Below are 17,235 nucleotides of genomic sequence, written 5' to 3' on the forward strand. Positions count from 1 at the left end.
AACAAAGGGGACAGTAGTGACAGGATGGCGCATGAATGCTTCTGTTTTGAGAAAAAGCTCACTGCTGTTCTTTTACCTTATTTTTACCTCAAGTTTGTAAAATATTTAGTATAGTTATCCAAGTACTTATAGGGGAAACTGCAGCACACAGGCCAGTTACTGTTTCACTGTGCTGAGGAATCCATCCAGTGTAGATGGCTCAGGAGAAGCTGCAGGTGGAGCACTGAAGGAGCCCAGCCCAAGACAAGAGGCTACCAGCCCTTAGCACAACAACGAGCCCAGGGACACAGCAGGAGGCAATAACCCCCAGACTTTGGGTACAGCCAGGTGAGGGACACTCAGGGACATGGCAGGAGCTGATGACCCCCAGACTGTCCTGTGAGGGTATGAAAGCCCAGGGGTTCCTTTGTTCAGGGTTTCTCCTCTGAGGCTCCAACTTGAACTGTTATTGCCTGATTCAATTACTGCATCAAAAGTTAAATTATTCTGTAAAACAAACTTGTTAAAAAAAAACCACCAACAAAACAAACAACCCTCCCGAAATTAAACCACAGCACTAAACAAACATTAGATGAGTTTGCGATATTCAATTCCATATGCACCTACTTGGAGAAGAATTAACACCAGTGGCCACATCAGAATGAAGGCGTAATTCCTAGCTGAAACAATTCTTTTTTTTTTGGTTATGCATTAAGTACTTCGGGTTACCTTGTCAGTAAAGGTAAACAAAAGGGCAAACCACGAGCATTATTTACAAAGACCTATAATAGAGGTTTTCAGCGTTAATCTGTACCTGTCAGCAGGTAGATCTGGCTTTAGAAGAATTGACTTGAGATACTCTCTTTCTGCATGATTATCTTCCTTATCCAAATTTATCACTGCAAAGCAAATAAATTAATATAACTGGTTATCAATTGTTTTTCACCTATTAGAAGAAAGAACAAAATAAAATGTTTATTTCCTCTTCTAAGGAAAAACAACATTAGAATCAAATGTTAGAACCATGTGATCTAATGGTGTGCCAGTGGTGGGTTTATATGAGCACTTTCAGAAAAGATACAAGCAGCATTCAAGCATGTCACAGAGCTGCCACTTCTATTAATGGAAATAGTAGCCGTGGTTTTAAAAGCCAAGGGTCATTACTGCTTTGTATTTGAAGTGATTTACTGTATTTTCTTCCACTAAAGAAGCTAGAGATAATGAGAATGTGCAAAGTGTTTATCCTTTTTGACAGCCTCAGTAATTTAATCCTCCTTTCCTGCCACAGTATCTCAATATGAGAAATCTTCACACCAATGGACTGGAGAAAATTTGTCATCTATATTTCCTCTCAAGTGGGCAATGACAACGTAGCAGTGGTTGATGTGAGATTTCTGATTCATTTCAGTCTTCAGCTACACACCAAACAATCCAATAGTTTATGAATAAGAGAAGGATCTAAATTAGTGAATTCTTTGGCAAGCTGCATTCTAAAATCATGTTTGTAGATGGTAGCAATTTTAAAGACCTGACTGAGACACCATTTCTGCAAAGCCACTTTTACATAATTATTTTTTAAAAGAATGCTTAATTTGAATGTCTGTGTTAGCCTCATGTATATGAGGAGTTATTAAGTATGGCGGGGAGAAGTTCTGTTAAGGTTTACAGTTCTTTTGGCATGTACTTTTATTGTTCCAGTATGGTTTTGAACCTTTTTCTGTTCTCTCTTCAATCCTCCCATCCCCTTTTGTGGTTACTGCCTGGCAGCTCTAGCTGACAGAGCTGCCAAAAAGGTGGGGAAGGGCGTATTATTTGCCCCTTGTAAGAGGCAGCAGAGAGTGAGGGACACTTGTTGACAGGCCTTGAGAGGAGTCAAGTTTATATAAAAGGACAAGGCCAAAGATCCTAGGAGGAGCCAAGTATACATATATGTGCAAAACCACAGACTGTGGGAGGGCTGGAAGGATATATAAGGACTGCTCATTAATATTAATAATACCTTTAATATATAAAAGGCAGAGCTGCGATTTTTGTGAGCCTGAGCTTCTGATGGGCAGAAAGAGTCTCACTACTCTCTCAGGGCTGTTGTCCTTTGCCTTGTAATTTTAATGGGTTCCAATTAAATTTTATTTACTCATTCCTGCCTGGGGTTTGAATCATTTATGAAATCTGTATTAAGGGTTTGTCACAAATAGAGAACTGATTCACCCACTCCATAATACTCTCAGCTAAAGTCCAAGACTGAGGAACTCAGGTTGAATCTTAAATTAAATAAAATTTTACCAGAAAGAAAAAGTTAATGAATAATTGAAATATGATTAAATAGCTGTGGAAATAATTAACAAGAGAATTATAAATTACTATAATAGTTCTATGTATGCTAGTAGTGTAAATATAAAGTATTAATTAACAATGTATTAGTATGAAACATGGATGAATAAATTCCCTTATTAAAAAGTTGTAATTAAAGGAACACTGAGTATTTGCAAGTAGTGATGAAGTCCAATTACATATTCTCTCTTTTTAATTGTGTTTCAGATGTACAGGTTAAAATGTTTTTCTTTTGCTGTATCATCATGTATCGATAGAAAAAATAGATCATCTAGCTCTTTTAAAAACAATATATACATTTTAGTTATGTATAGTCTAATTTTGAAATTTATGCACTACCAGCATATTCAAGCCTGTTGTGATGTTACCATTTTATATACTGGCCTCCTTCAGCATTTCTTTTCATACTTGATAATTTCATACTTACCTCATTTCTTAAAAATCACTTCTAGTATTTCCCAAAATATCTGGAAAATGGGCAAATAGAGTCAGCACATAGAGAAGTCCAACTACAATATATAGGAAGTAGGCTTTATTGAAGGTATTTTTGTAAGACAGATTTTTAAGAAAAGAACCAAGCCTGCTCAGGAATAACTCAGACTTACCAGTGCTATAATTATAGTGAATCCTCTGACCACCTGTTGGTTTTGGAAGTGACAGTGGGGTCTCCTCTGCAATGAAACTGTTTAATCTGCATTCTACAAACAGCTGCTGTATTGTTTCATCTGCTGTAATCCGTGACTCAGTAAGACTGAGTGATGTAATTTTAATCCAGATTTTTTCAACTTCCTATTTAAAAACAAAATATAATACAAAATCCGTTTCTTTCTTTAAGTGTTAACACAAAACAAACATACATACATACATATATATCTATTTGTAAATCATCAGCTTTTTAATACAATTAATACTGATTGACATATACAAAATGAAAATCTAAAGCTCTAGGGTTTGTAGCCAGGAATGTTGTTCCAAGAGATACTGATGATTCAATGTTTAAAATATATTTGCATTAGTCATAGTCTGCCAGTTATCTTTATTTAATAATGCTATCTGAACCACAAATTTCAGCTGTCATCATTTTTACCGACATAGCAAAGTGATCCTGTAACTGCTGAAAATACTGTCAGTAATACAAGGTACCAAAATTTTCCAAATAAAAGAGAATTATTAGTACCTACTGCAGATTATACTACAAACAGTTTAATAAAAATCCATCAAATCACGGAATTGTTAGCATGTAAAGTAATAATTTATTTGTAAAGAATTCAAATAGTGAACTTTCCTAGTTAAATCAAATACACCTTAAAAAGTTAAAATTAACATGGGACAATAAAAGCAATATCCCAACTTTTTCTTTACTGGAGCCTTTTCTTACTATCTTTAATGAAAATGACATTATTCTTTTCCTTATATAAAATTGTTTCATGCTGTTCTGCGAAGTCTGGAATATTTATGTACAGATAAATTTTAATAACTTTTATTTAAGTGGGCATTTCGGACTCAAGAGAAAGAGTCACAAGTATTTCCCAAAGTTACTCTGGGAAAAAAGAAGAAAGAAAACCCACTATGGTTTCAAAACCGGAATATGTACCTTCAGTGATGATATTCTTTAAAGAGCAAACAAAACACACTGGAAATAGAAATGTTGATTTATTTTTTTAAAACTTATTTCTTTTCAATATAGTACTTTCTTCTCATACCTTTATTAAAAATATTTCTTCTATATGGAAATATTTTGACAATTTTTATTTCTAAACTTAAATCACTTGAAGTATTAAATCACATTCAAAGTATTAGTTTTCTATATTCAGTCAGGACTCCAAATTAATGTTTTTATTTAATATGGAGATAGGTTTACATTTTGCTGAACAAATTATGGGGTATTTTGTATGTATTGGGTATTTTGTATGTATGACTTCAAGTCCTGAATTGCTGGTTTTAACAACAGGTCAAGAGATTTGATAGTGTACATGTACAGCTTTATGGAAAACTAATGTTAGATATAGCAAAGCTACTCTTAGAGGACATTAGGCTTAAAATATTTTTCTTAGTCTTACCAAATAATTTCCATGTATACTCTGACTCAGCTGTTTAATATTTGTGGATACTGGACTTGAAATAATACAGTCATCACTGTCAGTTTTTACTGATTCAACAGCATCATCCTCTTGATGATCTTCTTGACCTTTAAAAAAAAGAAAAATCAATGCAGGTAACACCCACTATATTTCAGACCACCTAAGACTTAGTAAGAAATCTGATAGCAATAAATTTCCTTTTCTAATATAAAAAGAGTAAGTGCCAGGTAAATCTTCTCTTCCTTGAAGGAGATTAACACTGTGAATCAATGACCTTTAGAGTAATGTAATCTGTATTCTTTGTTTTTTTTTTTTTAAAAAGTAAAGTTTTCCAGATGCAAGGTGGCAAATAGAGTAAGTCCTGTAATGAACTAAGTATGCACAAGTTTATTTAGCTTTATTTAAGAATATGAATGTTAGCCTTATTTAAGAATATGGCCTGAACTTGCTGATTTCCTCTGACTTCATTTAACACCATGCATATGTGAAAGAAGAATGCACCTTTTTTCTTTAGTAAAAAAGTAGCTCTGTATGCAGGTGCATTATTTTCTGAAACATTCTAGAGCATTTTTTTTTCCATGAAGCAAATTATAAAGACAACTGGTATTCAAAGCCAACATTCAGTAAGTTTTTCCGATCTTTTTAATGAATTCTTATGCAAAAGCTGCAAACAACTAAACATAAAATTTTAGTGTTCTGCTTCTGCCTTTATTTTCAACTTGGTATCATGGACTTGGTTATTGCCATAATAAATAGTTTAGGCTCGGAGGAGGAAGAGGATGACCTGGCTTTTACAATCTTTAAATAAATCAAACAACTTCGTGTCACACTAGAGCCCTCTCACTGTCTGAAAAGATTCCAATATCAGCATTGGCTGTTATCTGCAGACAAAAAGAGCATATTCATTAAAACAGTCTTTGGAACAGCATAGTTCTAAGGGAGAATGAAAACATTTAAAATAGAAGCCAGGTTTCCTTTAATATTTTACAAATCTAAATAACGTATCAGATTTTTGCAATCAATTACAATACGGTTTCCATTTGGGAAGCAAACACATCCACCACTCAGCTTCAGCTGTAAAGTACACCATAATATAATTTATGTAATGAAGTTTCTCATAATGAGGCAGCTTCCACTACTAATAAGAAATGCTTAGGAAAATGGAAAGAGACAGATTTTTTCAGAAAATACAGCTACTTATTAATAACAATTAATTCTACCTTCTGGTTCCAATTCTTCAATTAATTCTGTCTCATCTCTAGAAGTAATCAATGTTTGGTCAGCCAACTGCTTCTCAGACAGATGAGAGAGCTCTTCTTTTTCCTGCTGAATTTCTTCAGTCATCTCCTTCACTCTGTCACCTCCTGGCTGTTTAGCCTCCTGTACCACATGCTACAGAAAAGGATAAACTTGCAGTCTTTATAAAACTCCTTAAATAGCAGAAGTTACTAAAGTTCAAATCTTGAAGAGTTATGGCCCATGTTCATTATCCAGAGGCTTTTAACAATTGTATTGCTTATGCAGTGCAGGAAACAATGAGAAGGTGTCAACTGCTGTAACATACAATTTATATACAGCAGAAAGATATTTATCTAACTGTATTTGTGAAAACGTAACTATTGTAATAATTTTGTATCTGTCCACATATATACAGCCTGTTTAATTTCCAGATGCATTTAATCTTTTTCTACAAGTTCTGCAAGACTCCGTCTTGAAAAAAACCCAAAACACACAGAAAACACCACCACCACCTTATTCAGTTAACAATTTTCTAACTTAAATTATACAATATTTTCTGTCTCAAAAACAAATTAATATGATATAAAAACAGAATCAGTTTTGCTACACAGTATAAACATGTCACCTAAGGTAAAATATCTTTAGTGCACAATGTATTCTGAAATAATCTTATTTTTTTCCTTCTCTTTGCATTCTATTACACAGAGTAATACCTCATCAGTGGATACTGCATTACAGTCAAGGCACCTTCCATGAAAATTTGCAGTGCATTATTTATTATTCAACAATTCCCCTGTAGGACTGCATTTTTCACAGAGGCATTGATGCCTCACCTCCCACCCTCAGAATCCATGAAAAAACTATTTGCATCAGCATGTATCACATTGATAAGAACTTTCATTAAGAACTAGATTCTCTGCTATTCAGAAAATTAACTGGAAAATTAAACAGACTTCCCATTTTAATCTGTTGAACTTGCATGTTTTCCTTGCATGGACACTTTGTTGCCATTTCATCACAAGACTTAGACATCAGAGAAGGCCCAGCTGTTTCATTATTTTGGCCTAATAGTACTTTGTCTTTAACTAGACAATGAGGTTTTAGATTTTTAAAACAGCTAGAGGAGCTGCCAGCCCAGCAATGAAGACTTCTGATGGAGACCAAGTAGCTGTCTCACTTAGAAAATCCTAGTTTGTGAAAAATTGTCAAACTTTGAGATGTTACTGTTTGTACAGCTGAAGATATTTTGTGTGTGCAATTATCCAGCTAACATTTCAGTTTTTCCTATGTAAGCTCTCAAAAGATTATATTATATTTTTGGTTTCTTGGGGTTAATAAACGCAAGGGTTCTTTGGTTTCTTAAGTTAATAAACGCAACAGATTGATTTGTTATTTCCAGTCTGTACTGTATAGCTCTCAGTGGAGTTCTAGTTATAATAAACTAAACAGTAACAGAACCTGTTAATTGAAAATTGATGTTAACCTTTCAAAGAATAAAATTTATGAAAGGAAAAACCCCCACAACTAGTTTTTAATTAATGCAATATTATTAATATTATAATTATATGTAATATATAAACATAACCTTTTGTAACTGCCTGTTGAAGAATCTACTTACTGGATTTACTTAAAAGACTAAACACAACCTATTCTTAATTCTCTGAATGCAAATTATTTCAGATGAAAATTCACACATTGCATCTCCCACCTATATGCAGTACTATGCTATCATTCGTTGCCTGGGACATCCCAGTATTGTGCTGCTAAAATAATACAGTGTTTTTGATTATTAGTTCTACAAATTGCCCATATGGAGCCGTAAGTAGCCTTTCATGCTTCAACGTGCATAACAGAAATACTCAGAACTTACTGCCATCTGCATTGTACTAAGATCCAGAAAAGAGACTCTCTTGTGTGCTTGAGCTGCAAGCTGCTTCATTTTGAGTGTTGGTGTCTGTAATAAACAAATACATTGAAGATAATTTATTGCCATCTTATTTTACAGTAAATTATGAGGAACTCTTATTTTTTTTCAAAGCCAAATCTAACGGCACTAGATTCAATTCTAATCAGACAGAGTTTAATAGAACTCATACACAACATACTTCTCAGGTTACATCATGGAACCCATGGAGATTCTATATATAAAATAAATTTACATTACGGAATAATATAAAACATTTGAGTTATTCCAAACATGAGAGTATTTTAAACAGCTTAGGTTAAAAAAAGCCCGCTAAAAATGCTAGTATTTTAATTTATACATTTCAACCTGTTTGCTTTTATCTCAAACAACTGTTAAAGATGTCTGAAAGTCCCTACTTTTTCTGTGGCCTTTATTTAAATGTGATTGTACAGTGATTTATAGTATCAAAATTCTCTTCAATATCCAGCTAAAAAACCCAGTAAAAAACTCAATGTGAAGGAATCTCAATCTCATAATACTCTAGTGTTAAGTACTTCAAGACCTTTTTGAACAACTGCTTCACCCATTCTGTGGATCTGACACCTAGCTGGTTTAAAATTTATGAGTATGATACTAAAACACCTGTCACTTACAGCTCAAGAAAATGAAATATAATGTCAAATGTTCTAGTCACAATTTCAGTAAAAATAAATAAGTTTAAGACTTTGCCTCTTCAGGCAAGGTATAATTCCACTGGTTCTTGATCTCTTGATATGAAAAACTGCTAACGTATTTTCCAGTTCAAAAATCTTTAACTTTATTACACTTTAAACATATCATTGATCTAAGCTATTTGAAGTTAAAAAGAAAGAATTGAACAGTTTATCAAAACTACCACAGAATCACAGAATGACTTGGATTGGAAGGGAACTTAAAATTTAGTCACAAACTCTCTGCCTGGGCAGGGACATCCTCCACTAGACCAGGTGCTCCCAATCCCTGTCCCACCTGGCCTTGGACACTTTTAGGGATGGGGCAGCCCCAGGTTTTGTGGGCAGCCTGTGCTAGTTGAAGGAATGGCTGGAGCTGTGTCAGGAGAGGGACAGTCTGGACATCAGGAAGAGGTTCTCTCCACAGAGGGTGGTCAGGCACTGAACAAGCTCCCCAGGGAACGGTCATGGCCCCAAGGCTACCAGAGGTGCATGAGATTTGGACAATGGTCTCAGGCACAGGGTGGGATTGTTGGGGTGTCTGTGCAGGGCCAGGAGTTCAACTCAATGATTCTGATGGCTGCCTTCTAACTCAGCCTATTCTATGATTCTGTGAAGCATTTCTGCCTTCTAATATAAACCAACTTTCTTTGAGTTTGAAGTCATTCCCCCTTGTCCTATGCCTTTGTAAAAAAGCCTCTCCATCTTTCCTGTAGGCTTCCTCAGGTTCTGGAAGGCTGCAGTTAGGTCACCCTGAAGCTTCTCCACAAAGTAATTCTCTCTATCAAGTACAGACCCAAACATACCTTGGATGGTTGTTCATGTTCCCTAAAACTGGGTGTTATATATCCCAGAGCCTTTGACCTCTGTTTGTAGGGAATAATAGCTTGGTCCACAGGAACTTGTAACCTGATCCAGTATTCTATGGTACCATAATTTTGAATGCGTCCTGTTTTTCCTAAAGAATAAATAAGGGATTGCATTAATTTTCTTTTCAACATTAAGGTAGGTTACTCAAAAGCTAGGAAAAAACACAAATTAAAGATTTATAGAACGGCCATAAATTAAAGACAGTGCAATGGCCTATGCAATACACCAGTGCCTGTGATGAGAGATCCGTAGTTCATATTAGAAACAGAAACAACAACTCAGGCTCCCCTTGTATGATCCAAAATCAAAACTTGACCATTTTTCTCTATGTACAGATTTACTACAGGGTCAAATCAAAGTTCAGTATTTTTATCTCCTTAAGGCAAAAAAAGCTTAGGACAGTTTTGTATGTTAACAGTTAGAAGAGTCCCAAAAAGTGGTATGAAATTTTAATTACTGGCAAAAGTACCACTTTACAATGCCTCATTAAACCAGATTCCCTACAACAGTGGGCAGTTAAGAGGTCACTGAACATGCTGATCTGAGAAAACGTTTCTAAAAGCAGCACAGAACATTCAATACTTCTTAGAAGTGTCTTGTCCAGGATACCTTAGAATTATTTTAATATAATGAATTTTAGGCACATTCATATGTGCCTAAAATAATGCACAAAGCATAAATAAACACTCTCCTAGATTATGCTACCATATGAAATATTATTAATCATAATCACCATAATTTGTACCTTTTTCACTATTATATGGTAACCTTTGTCTTACCAGTTCAGATTACACCATTTCTTCCTATGTTTATTGATAAGGAACGAGAGAATATATTTATAACATTCAGGTCAGATATAAAGCATTGATATTTGATATGTTTGATATGAAAGTGGGGGTGCTTCTTGTTTCGGGTTATTTCCCCTCTTACCCTGTGGCTATAAGCTAATATAGACAAAACTGCACCCATCCCAGCTTTCCACAGCTTTCTGCGCTGGCAGAACCACAAGAACACACTGCACATCCAACAGAAAATATCATTCTTGTAAACACTTCTTTTCCTTTTGAAATAGTAATGTACAAATTCATTTTTGGTGAAATATGCATTATTTATCACTTGCAATACAATGACACATAATAAAACAGAATACTTTGTGATATATTAACTACCAACTAAATTTGCCGTGCTGTAGATCTTGCCATCGTTTTCCAAGATTTCATGGAACTTAAGCTGACAAGAAGCAATTGTTTCATAATCTATGCCATACGCACGATGAACCTCAAGTGTGATGCTGTTTTCCTGTATATAGTGACAGAAGATGTCATCAAACTGCACAAGAAACTGAGAAGTGAAGTCATATGATGGGGCGTTCCCATGAACTACTGGGGTTATCTGAAGTTCAAAGTCATAAAAGGCGTAAGTACAAAAGGTTGCAGGTTCCCAGTCACCAAAAGTGTGCATAGCTTCAGAAGAGAAGATCGCTTTGCTGATATGAATTTCAAACAGGTTCTCTCCTCTTTCTAAATGAACAGTTTCAACAAATCCACCCACTGGATCACTTGGCAATACTTCTGGTCTGGACTTAAGTGGTTTTGTATCATAGACAATGTCTCTTAGTTGGGCTGCAATAGATAAAACAGAGCTATAATATGATTGCCTTTTTAAAAAATCAAATACAATTAATGACTGAAAACAAAGGACAAAAGCATAATTCAATTACATTAATAATGTTACTTTCATAAAGGCATTACCAAAAAGAATTCATACAACACTGAATGCCTACTGAGCACACTGACAACAGTCAAGAGTGTTTCCTCAATAAGCTTCCTCAGTATACAGAGATACAGGCACCTAACAGTTATTATCAGGTTATAAGGGAGTTAAAAAGCAAAAATTCAGAAGTCTTATGCAATTAGTCAAAGTAAGTATTGCTGTGCAAATGTAACAGAGATTTAAGATGCATATTTTTTTACAGTTGATCTAAATTTGCCAGAGAAAGAAATAACACACCTGACTTTTACCATCTGTTATACAGTGAATGGATAGAACTATCAGCAAAGACCTTCATATGTTTCCCAGCCTCAGGTGGTAAGTTGTGGAGGCCCCTGCCTCCGAAAAGGACATTGAAAGGGTCATGCCCCCTGCACTCCCTTGGAGAGCAGACAGCACATGAGCCCCCCCAGCTCTGGATTGGCTACCCCAGTTCTGTTCCCTGGTTGGTCAGTTCTGTATCCTTCCCCTGATTGGTCAAGTTTCGATCCCGTAATTTGTTTATTAATGTTCTCCCTGATTGGTCCATTTCCTCAGTTTCTAACCCCCATTGGCTGTTGGTAAAACCCCACCCCCTTGGTAGGTGCATAAAACCCTGACAGCGGAGCCCTTCGGGTACTTTCGTTCCTCCGTGGAGATGAGGTAAAGAAGCCTCCCGGAGACCATCCCTGGCTCCTGTGTTTCCTTCTGCGCCGCTTGGGATCGCTCCCTCAGGAAGAGCAGCCTCCAACAGCTAGAGCCTTGTCCGGACTGACAGTCTTGGACTTCACAAAAGAGCTGAAATCCACCGAGGTGCCCTGCGCCACCTGGGCTGGGGCTGCCTTGCTCGAGGTAACTCGCTAGGGAAGGCCGCTGCCCTCAGAAGAGCTGGCCAGAGGCAGAGGCGGGTGGCGGTAGTAAGTGGTTAGTAAGTGATTAACACAGATTGGATAGGGTGGTAAGTGATTAGTAAGTGATTAACACAGATTGGACAGGGCTCTGAGTAGCCTTCTAATGGAAGGTGTCCTGCCCCTGGCAGGGGTTTGGAACGAGATGGGTTCCAACCCAAACCATTCTGGAATTGTATGATTTTAAGAAATCAAAATACATGCTTACAGGATTAGGACATAAACCATGATATAGTAGATGCAACTTGGAGACAAAATGTGAAAATTGCTTCAACGTCAGTGTTTGTAAAATACCATATTTGAGGCTTCCTAGGCACCTTTTACACAGTGAAGCCACTAAAAAATACTGAAATTCATCCTGTTTATATACTACGTCAGTATATTATAACAACACTTGAGGGATTTTAGCAACACAAAGTGATTCTGTAATGATAGTACTGCAAAGTAAAAGGCTGACCATAAAAGTATGATTTATTAAAAAAACCCCAAGTTTGCTAATTTTATTCAGCAATAAACATTTTATTTTATCTTATTCAGCAATAGCTGCAGTATCAAACACTTTGTTGGACTTGTCATTTAAGTCGATGAAAATTAACTGGAATAGATACCCTTCCATGAAAGAACTGACCTTTCTGCTAGTTTTAGGAATGGAAAAGTATTTCAACTGGAGAACAAATTTACAACAGTAATTTGAAAGAGATAAAATATATATTAAAAAATAGAACATAATTTAAAGATACCTTCTAGTTTTCTGATACGTGCAGCTCTAATATCGAGAAGATGGGTATATTGTTCCAGTTTTAACTCACAGTCTTTCTGTAGACTTTCCATCTTTCTTGTCATTGTTTCTACTTCAGTCTGAAAAAAAATTACATGCTAAAAGAACTTCTGAGGATTGTCTGTACTGATGTTGCACATGCTTTTGGCTACAAGTTAAAATACAGTTAGATTTGACAAAATAACAGAGTATGCAAAAATAGCAGCAGTTTTTCATTTGTCAATACAAAAAATCAGTTCTAATTTCAGCAAAATCCAAAAACATCATGAGGAAAAACAGAGTAGCTTTGGTTTTAGTACAATATACCTCACCATTTCTTTAATGATTTTCTTATTTTAAATGCTAATTAAGTGAATGAAAAGTCAAAATATGATCTGCAATACTTAACAGTGGAAGTAGAAAGAAGACAGTGAAAGCAGAGTGGTATGGAAAAGGAAGCTTATTTGATAAGCACATTTACTATCTTTCCAGTGATGACTTGGTAGGAGCTCAGAGATAATCCCAAAAAGGCACAGTCTGGGAGTTAAGGGCAGGATGAGCTAAAAGACTACAGTTTACAGTCACTTGGATCACACATTTTTTAAACAATAAATACCTTCAGCAACAGCAGATTTTATGGTTGGTTCCCTATGCACAGACTGGCTTTGTTGTTGAATTTGCAAGTGTCGGAGCTACAAAGGTTAAAATGTTATTATCAGGTTATTTTCTACTGTGAGTAGAGTTTAGTACCTGGTAATCTTTGCTAATTTTGTGCTGCACAAGTAGCAAATTCCTTGTCTTTTCAAGTTCTTGCACTGTTTCCGCTTGTGTTAACTGCAGCTCCTGCATGGAGTATTGTAAATCTTTATGGATATAATCTTCTGCTTTTTCCAAGAACAGAAGGTCCACATTCTTTTGTTGCTTTCGATCCTGGAGCACATTTGAAAAATTGCTAGAAAAGACTTTTGCAAAAGATTTACATGTATTTGTGCCTGGCTAAATGCAACACTGGCATATCCTTTTGGTACAACAGTAAGATAGTAAGCAGAACTTTATAAACTTTAAACACATGGTAACACAAAAATATGAATGAGGTAGACTAGAATGTGTCAGGATTGTTTCCAGCAACGTATCTCAGGTTTATCAGGAACTAATTAAAATGTATCAGACATTCAGAAGCAGTCATGCCTATCTATCCAGTGAAAATACAAACAGATACATTTGCCTTCCTCATAATTAATAATCTTGCCTCCATAAATATACGAACTCTGAATTATTATTCTCAAGTCTACATTCCTTCTGTTATTAATAATGGGAAGTTAATCTTCATTGAGGTTTTATTTTTTTTTTTTTAATTATCATTATATAATTATCATTACAGTAAACTTTTCCTCAAGAAAATAAAACATAAATTACCCAAACAGTGGAAACACTGCAAAATTATTTGTTCCCTGATTTCTCCCTCTCACTCCATTTTTAATTCGTGCAAGAGAAAAAAGAACAGAGTATTTTCTGAATATTTTTGGTCTTCCATTTTAATAAACAAAGAGAAGTTGCTAAGCATTGCTATACCACATACTGGAACTTCCATGCTTATGGTATAATTGCATCAATTATAGAATTAATAAACAAAATTTGTTTTAGTAAACATTATAGGGATAACAAGATGCCATGATAAGTCATTTAACTGAGAAAAACTAAGTTATTTTTAAATGGCTGTGAATTGGATTTAACTAACTTTTGATGGTATAATTAATTATTTACATAAATTAAGATTTAATTCTGGCAATTTTTAAATCTTCCATTCTGATTAACTGTAACTAAAAAACAACAAAAGCACACATTTGAGCTTGTGGCATTACAACTACTAAAAGATGATAAAATAATTCAGCCCTCGAAAATTCCAGGTGTGTAGAAAGCACGTGATGGTCATTCAAGGGTTTAACAAAAACAGAAAAAACCCAACAAAACCAACCAACAAACAAAAACCCCTTGCACAAACAAGAAAATCAGAGAATGCAAGATACAGAATTCTAGGATGGTTTGAGTTGAAAGGGATCCTAAATATCATCTAGTTCCAAACTCTCATTCTTTGTAAGTTACCTTTATAATGAAGGGGGTTTCATTAAGTTCTGCCACACTGACATCACTTTCCTGAAAGTTAATAGAAAGGTGTGAATTGAAGAAATGCATTCAGAATAACAAGATATATTCTCACTAGACATGATATTTTGCTTTATAGCATGAATAAATAAACACTTATTTTTCTATATTCTTTGACTTTCAAGAAGTATCTGCAATATGCATAAAACATAGAGAGGTTTTTTTTTCTCATATTTAAAACAAAAATACAGTTCACCTTGGTCAAAATCTTCACTTGATTTTTCAGATCATCTAGTTGTTCCTTTTGTTCCAGGTAGCGTAACTGCAGCTCTTTGTTGTCTTGCATCAGCTTTTCCTTTTGGTCTTGATATAGAAGAATAAAATATTACACTTAATTAAACATAGTTTAAAAAAATTACAAACTTGATTTTTTAATATTAATATATGCATGAAAATTTCACTGCAAAACGAAGAAACAAATGTATTTTGTACCGGGAAATCTTGATGTCCATATTCTGGTCAGGACAGGGCTAATTTTTGCAACACATTAACTTTCACTGACACAATAAATACTTCTCTATTAAGACAACCATAAAAAATTGTATTTAGTAAATAGCGTACTCTGTAAAACAGTATTATAAGAGCAACAAATGCAGCAATGTGTGAGATTTTATTAATGTAAAATAAAAAGCATTTAGACATAACTAAGTAAATACATACACTGTATGAATTTGTGAGTGACAACAATCCCTGCTCTAGGAATTGTTTCAAATTAGATTTTGTATAAGCTTATCTCAGTCTTTTAAAACCTGCATGAAACTAACTAACTACTGTTAGTAAGCTTCAATGAACATGAACCAAACAGCTATTGTAATTTATGGCTGAGAATGTGAGAAATACTGGTAAGACAAGAAACACAAGAATAAATGTCTAAGGGAAATGAGGCTAGTGGAAGGGTGATATAGCTTTTGCAAGTACCATATGAAGAAAAGAAAAACATAGTTAGAGTGTTACTCTATATTCTGTAAATATGAACTCAACAGATGAAGAATGAATGCAGCTGAAATTATATGAGCCTCATTCAGTCCATATTCTGTATTGAGTCAATTTTTGCACTTCATAGTTATAACTGAGGTGTATTTAGCAAATGTACACTTAAAATGCAGCTTTGAAAATACCAGCAAGAGAGACTACACTTTTCTGGTCAGTATATCTCTACTCCAACATGGGCATAATCTCACATATCGAGAAAATACTAGTTCTTTGAGAAATATACCTCTTTCTACTTTGATCTTGTCAAGGATTTCATTTTTGTCTGCTAAATCAGTTTTGATAGCTGTCTCTAGTTTAGCAATTTGCAGTTTCAGTTGCTGTTCCTTTGATTTCCATTGCTGTTCACGGGGCAGACTGAAGACACTGCGATAAAACATATATTACATGAAAAGTTTTTAGAAATCCGCTTCAGCAGAAAATAATCAAGAAAAAAAGCAGCACAGAGACCACTGTCATTGTGGCTGAGGAATTATATAAACATATGTTGGTCTGCTGCTCTTGAAACCAAGGTGGCTCTCTCAGGCTGCATGCAGTTAAAAAACATGAAAGATTTGTGGGATGAGCAAAGGAACTGGCTTAATTTAAAGCTCCAAAGTTAAAACAAGTTGGTAGCATGCAACATTTGTGGGACTAGGAAATTAATTCAGATGCATATCCCAGAAAAATCCACCACTGCAAACTTCAGTAAGTGACAACTACAAAACCGTGGGGTTTTTTGTATACAAACCCTCTTAATGTAGAGAATTGGGATCATCCACCTGATTTCTTTTAAATTTCTGAGACACGCAGAACCTAAAGTCAGTTGCCTAGTCAAGGGAATGTCGACCACAAAGTGGCAACAGTTTTCTCATACTCTAAAACAATAATTCTGTTACTGATTAAGAAGCACATATAAAGTAATCTTTCTCCTACTTGAAGAAAGAAAAAAAAAAAAAAAAAGCTGAGAAAAGAAATTAGAATAACTATTTGCCTTTAAGATTATTTACTTGTAAACTGCCAATCTATTTGCAAGGACTGCATGGATACAGAACTGCTGAAACCACAACAAAATGTGTAACTCAGACCAATAAAAGTAATTACATTACATTACATAATTTACAGTGTAATTCCTTGCAGGTAAAAATAAAAAGCAATGTATAACTTAAGACAGTGAATACTATACTCTTCATATTACTATTGTTTAATTTTGCATTCTTATTGACTGAAAAAATGTTCATCTTAACAAATCATAAACCAGTTTATTCACTTATATATTCTGTGAAAAAAATCATACAACTGTGGGGGTTTTAAAATAAAGATATCAGTTCCTCAACTCTTCCCTTTGCTGAAGCTCACCATTAAGAAACATTTTATTTTACATATATATATATATATAAAATGTATTTTAAAAAAATCTGGAATCTATTTTGCAACCTATCTCCCAGAGATCTATGTAACAAGCCTCAACCAAAAAAACAAAACAAAACAAACAAACAAAAATAAAAAACCCAGAACAAAACAAACAAAACTAACAACAACAAAAGAAACAAAACTAAAACCAAAAACAACA

At 34.7% G+C, this 17,235-nt stretch overlaps 1 protein-coding gene across 2 annotated transcripts in view; it reads right to left on the reverse strand.

Moving 5' to 3' along the window:
- LOC310917838 (protein fantom-like) overlaps positions 1–17,235 on the reverse strand; it is a 31,523-nt gene that overhangs the window by 3,550 nt on the left and 10,738 nt on the right. For both annotated transcript variants that reach the window (XM_083876425.1, XM_083876424.1), the window contains exons 10-21: positions 15,910–16,049; positions 14,890–14,996; positions 14,634–14,684; positions 13,281–13,460; positions 12,514–12,631; positions 10,286–10,738; positions 9,053–9,204; positions 7,501–7,584; positions 5,612–5,783; positions 4,371–4,498; positions 2,916–3,099; positions 794–878 (exon numbers count right to left, since the gene is read on the reverse strand). In XM_083876425.1, coding sequence (XP_083732551.1) covers positions 794–878; positions 2,916–3,099; positions 4,371–4,498; positions 5,612–5,783; positions 7,501–7,584; positions 9,053–9,204; positions 10,286–10,738; positions 12,514–12,631; positions 13,281–13,460; positions 14,634–14,684; positions 14,890–14,996; positions 15,910–16,049 — 1,854 coding nt within the window. The remainder of the gene's footprint in view (positions 1–793; positions 879–2,915; positions 3,100–4,370; positions 4,499–5,611; positions 5,784–7,500; positions 7,585–9,052; positions 9,205–10,285; positions 10,739–12,513; positions 12,632–13,280; positions 13,461–14,633; positions 14,685–14,889; positions 14,997–15,909; positions 16,050–17,235) is intronic.

Source organism: Zosterops lateralis (assembly GCF_965231275.1).
Source record: "Zosterops lateralis genome assembly, chromosome: 21".
Lineage (NCBI taxonomy): Eukaryota > Metazoa > Chordata > Aves > Passeriformes > Zosteropidae > Zosterops > Zosterops lateralis.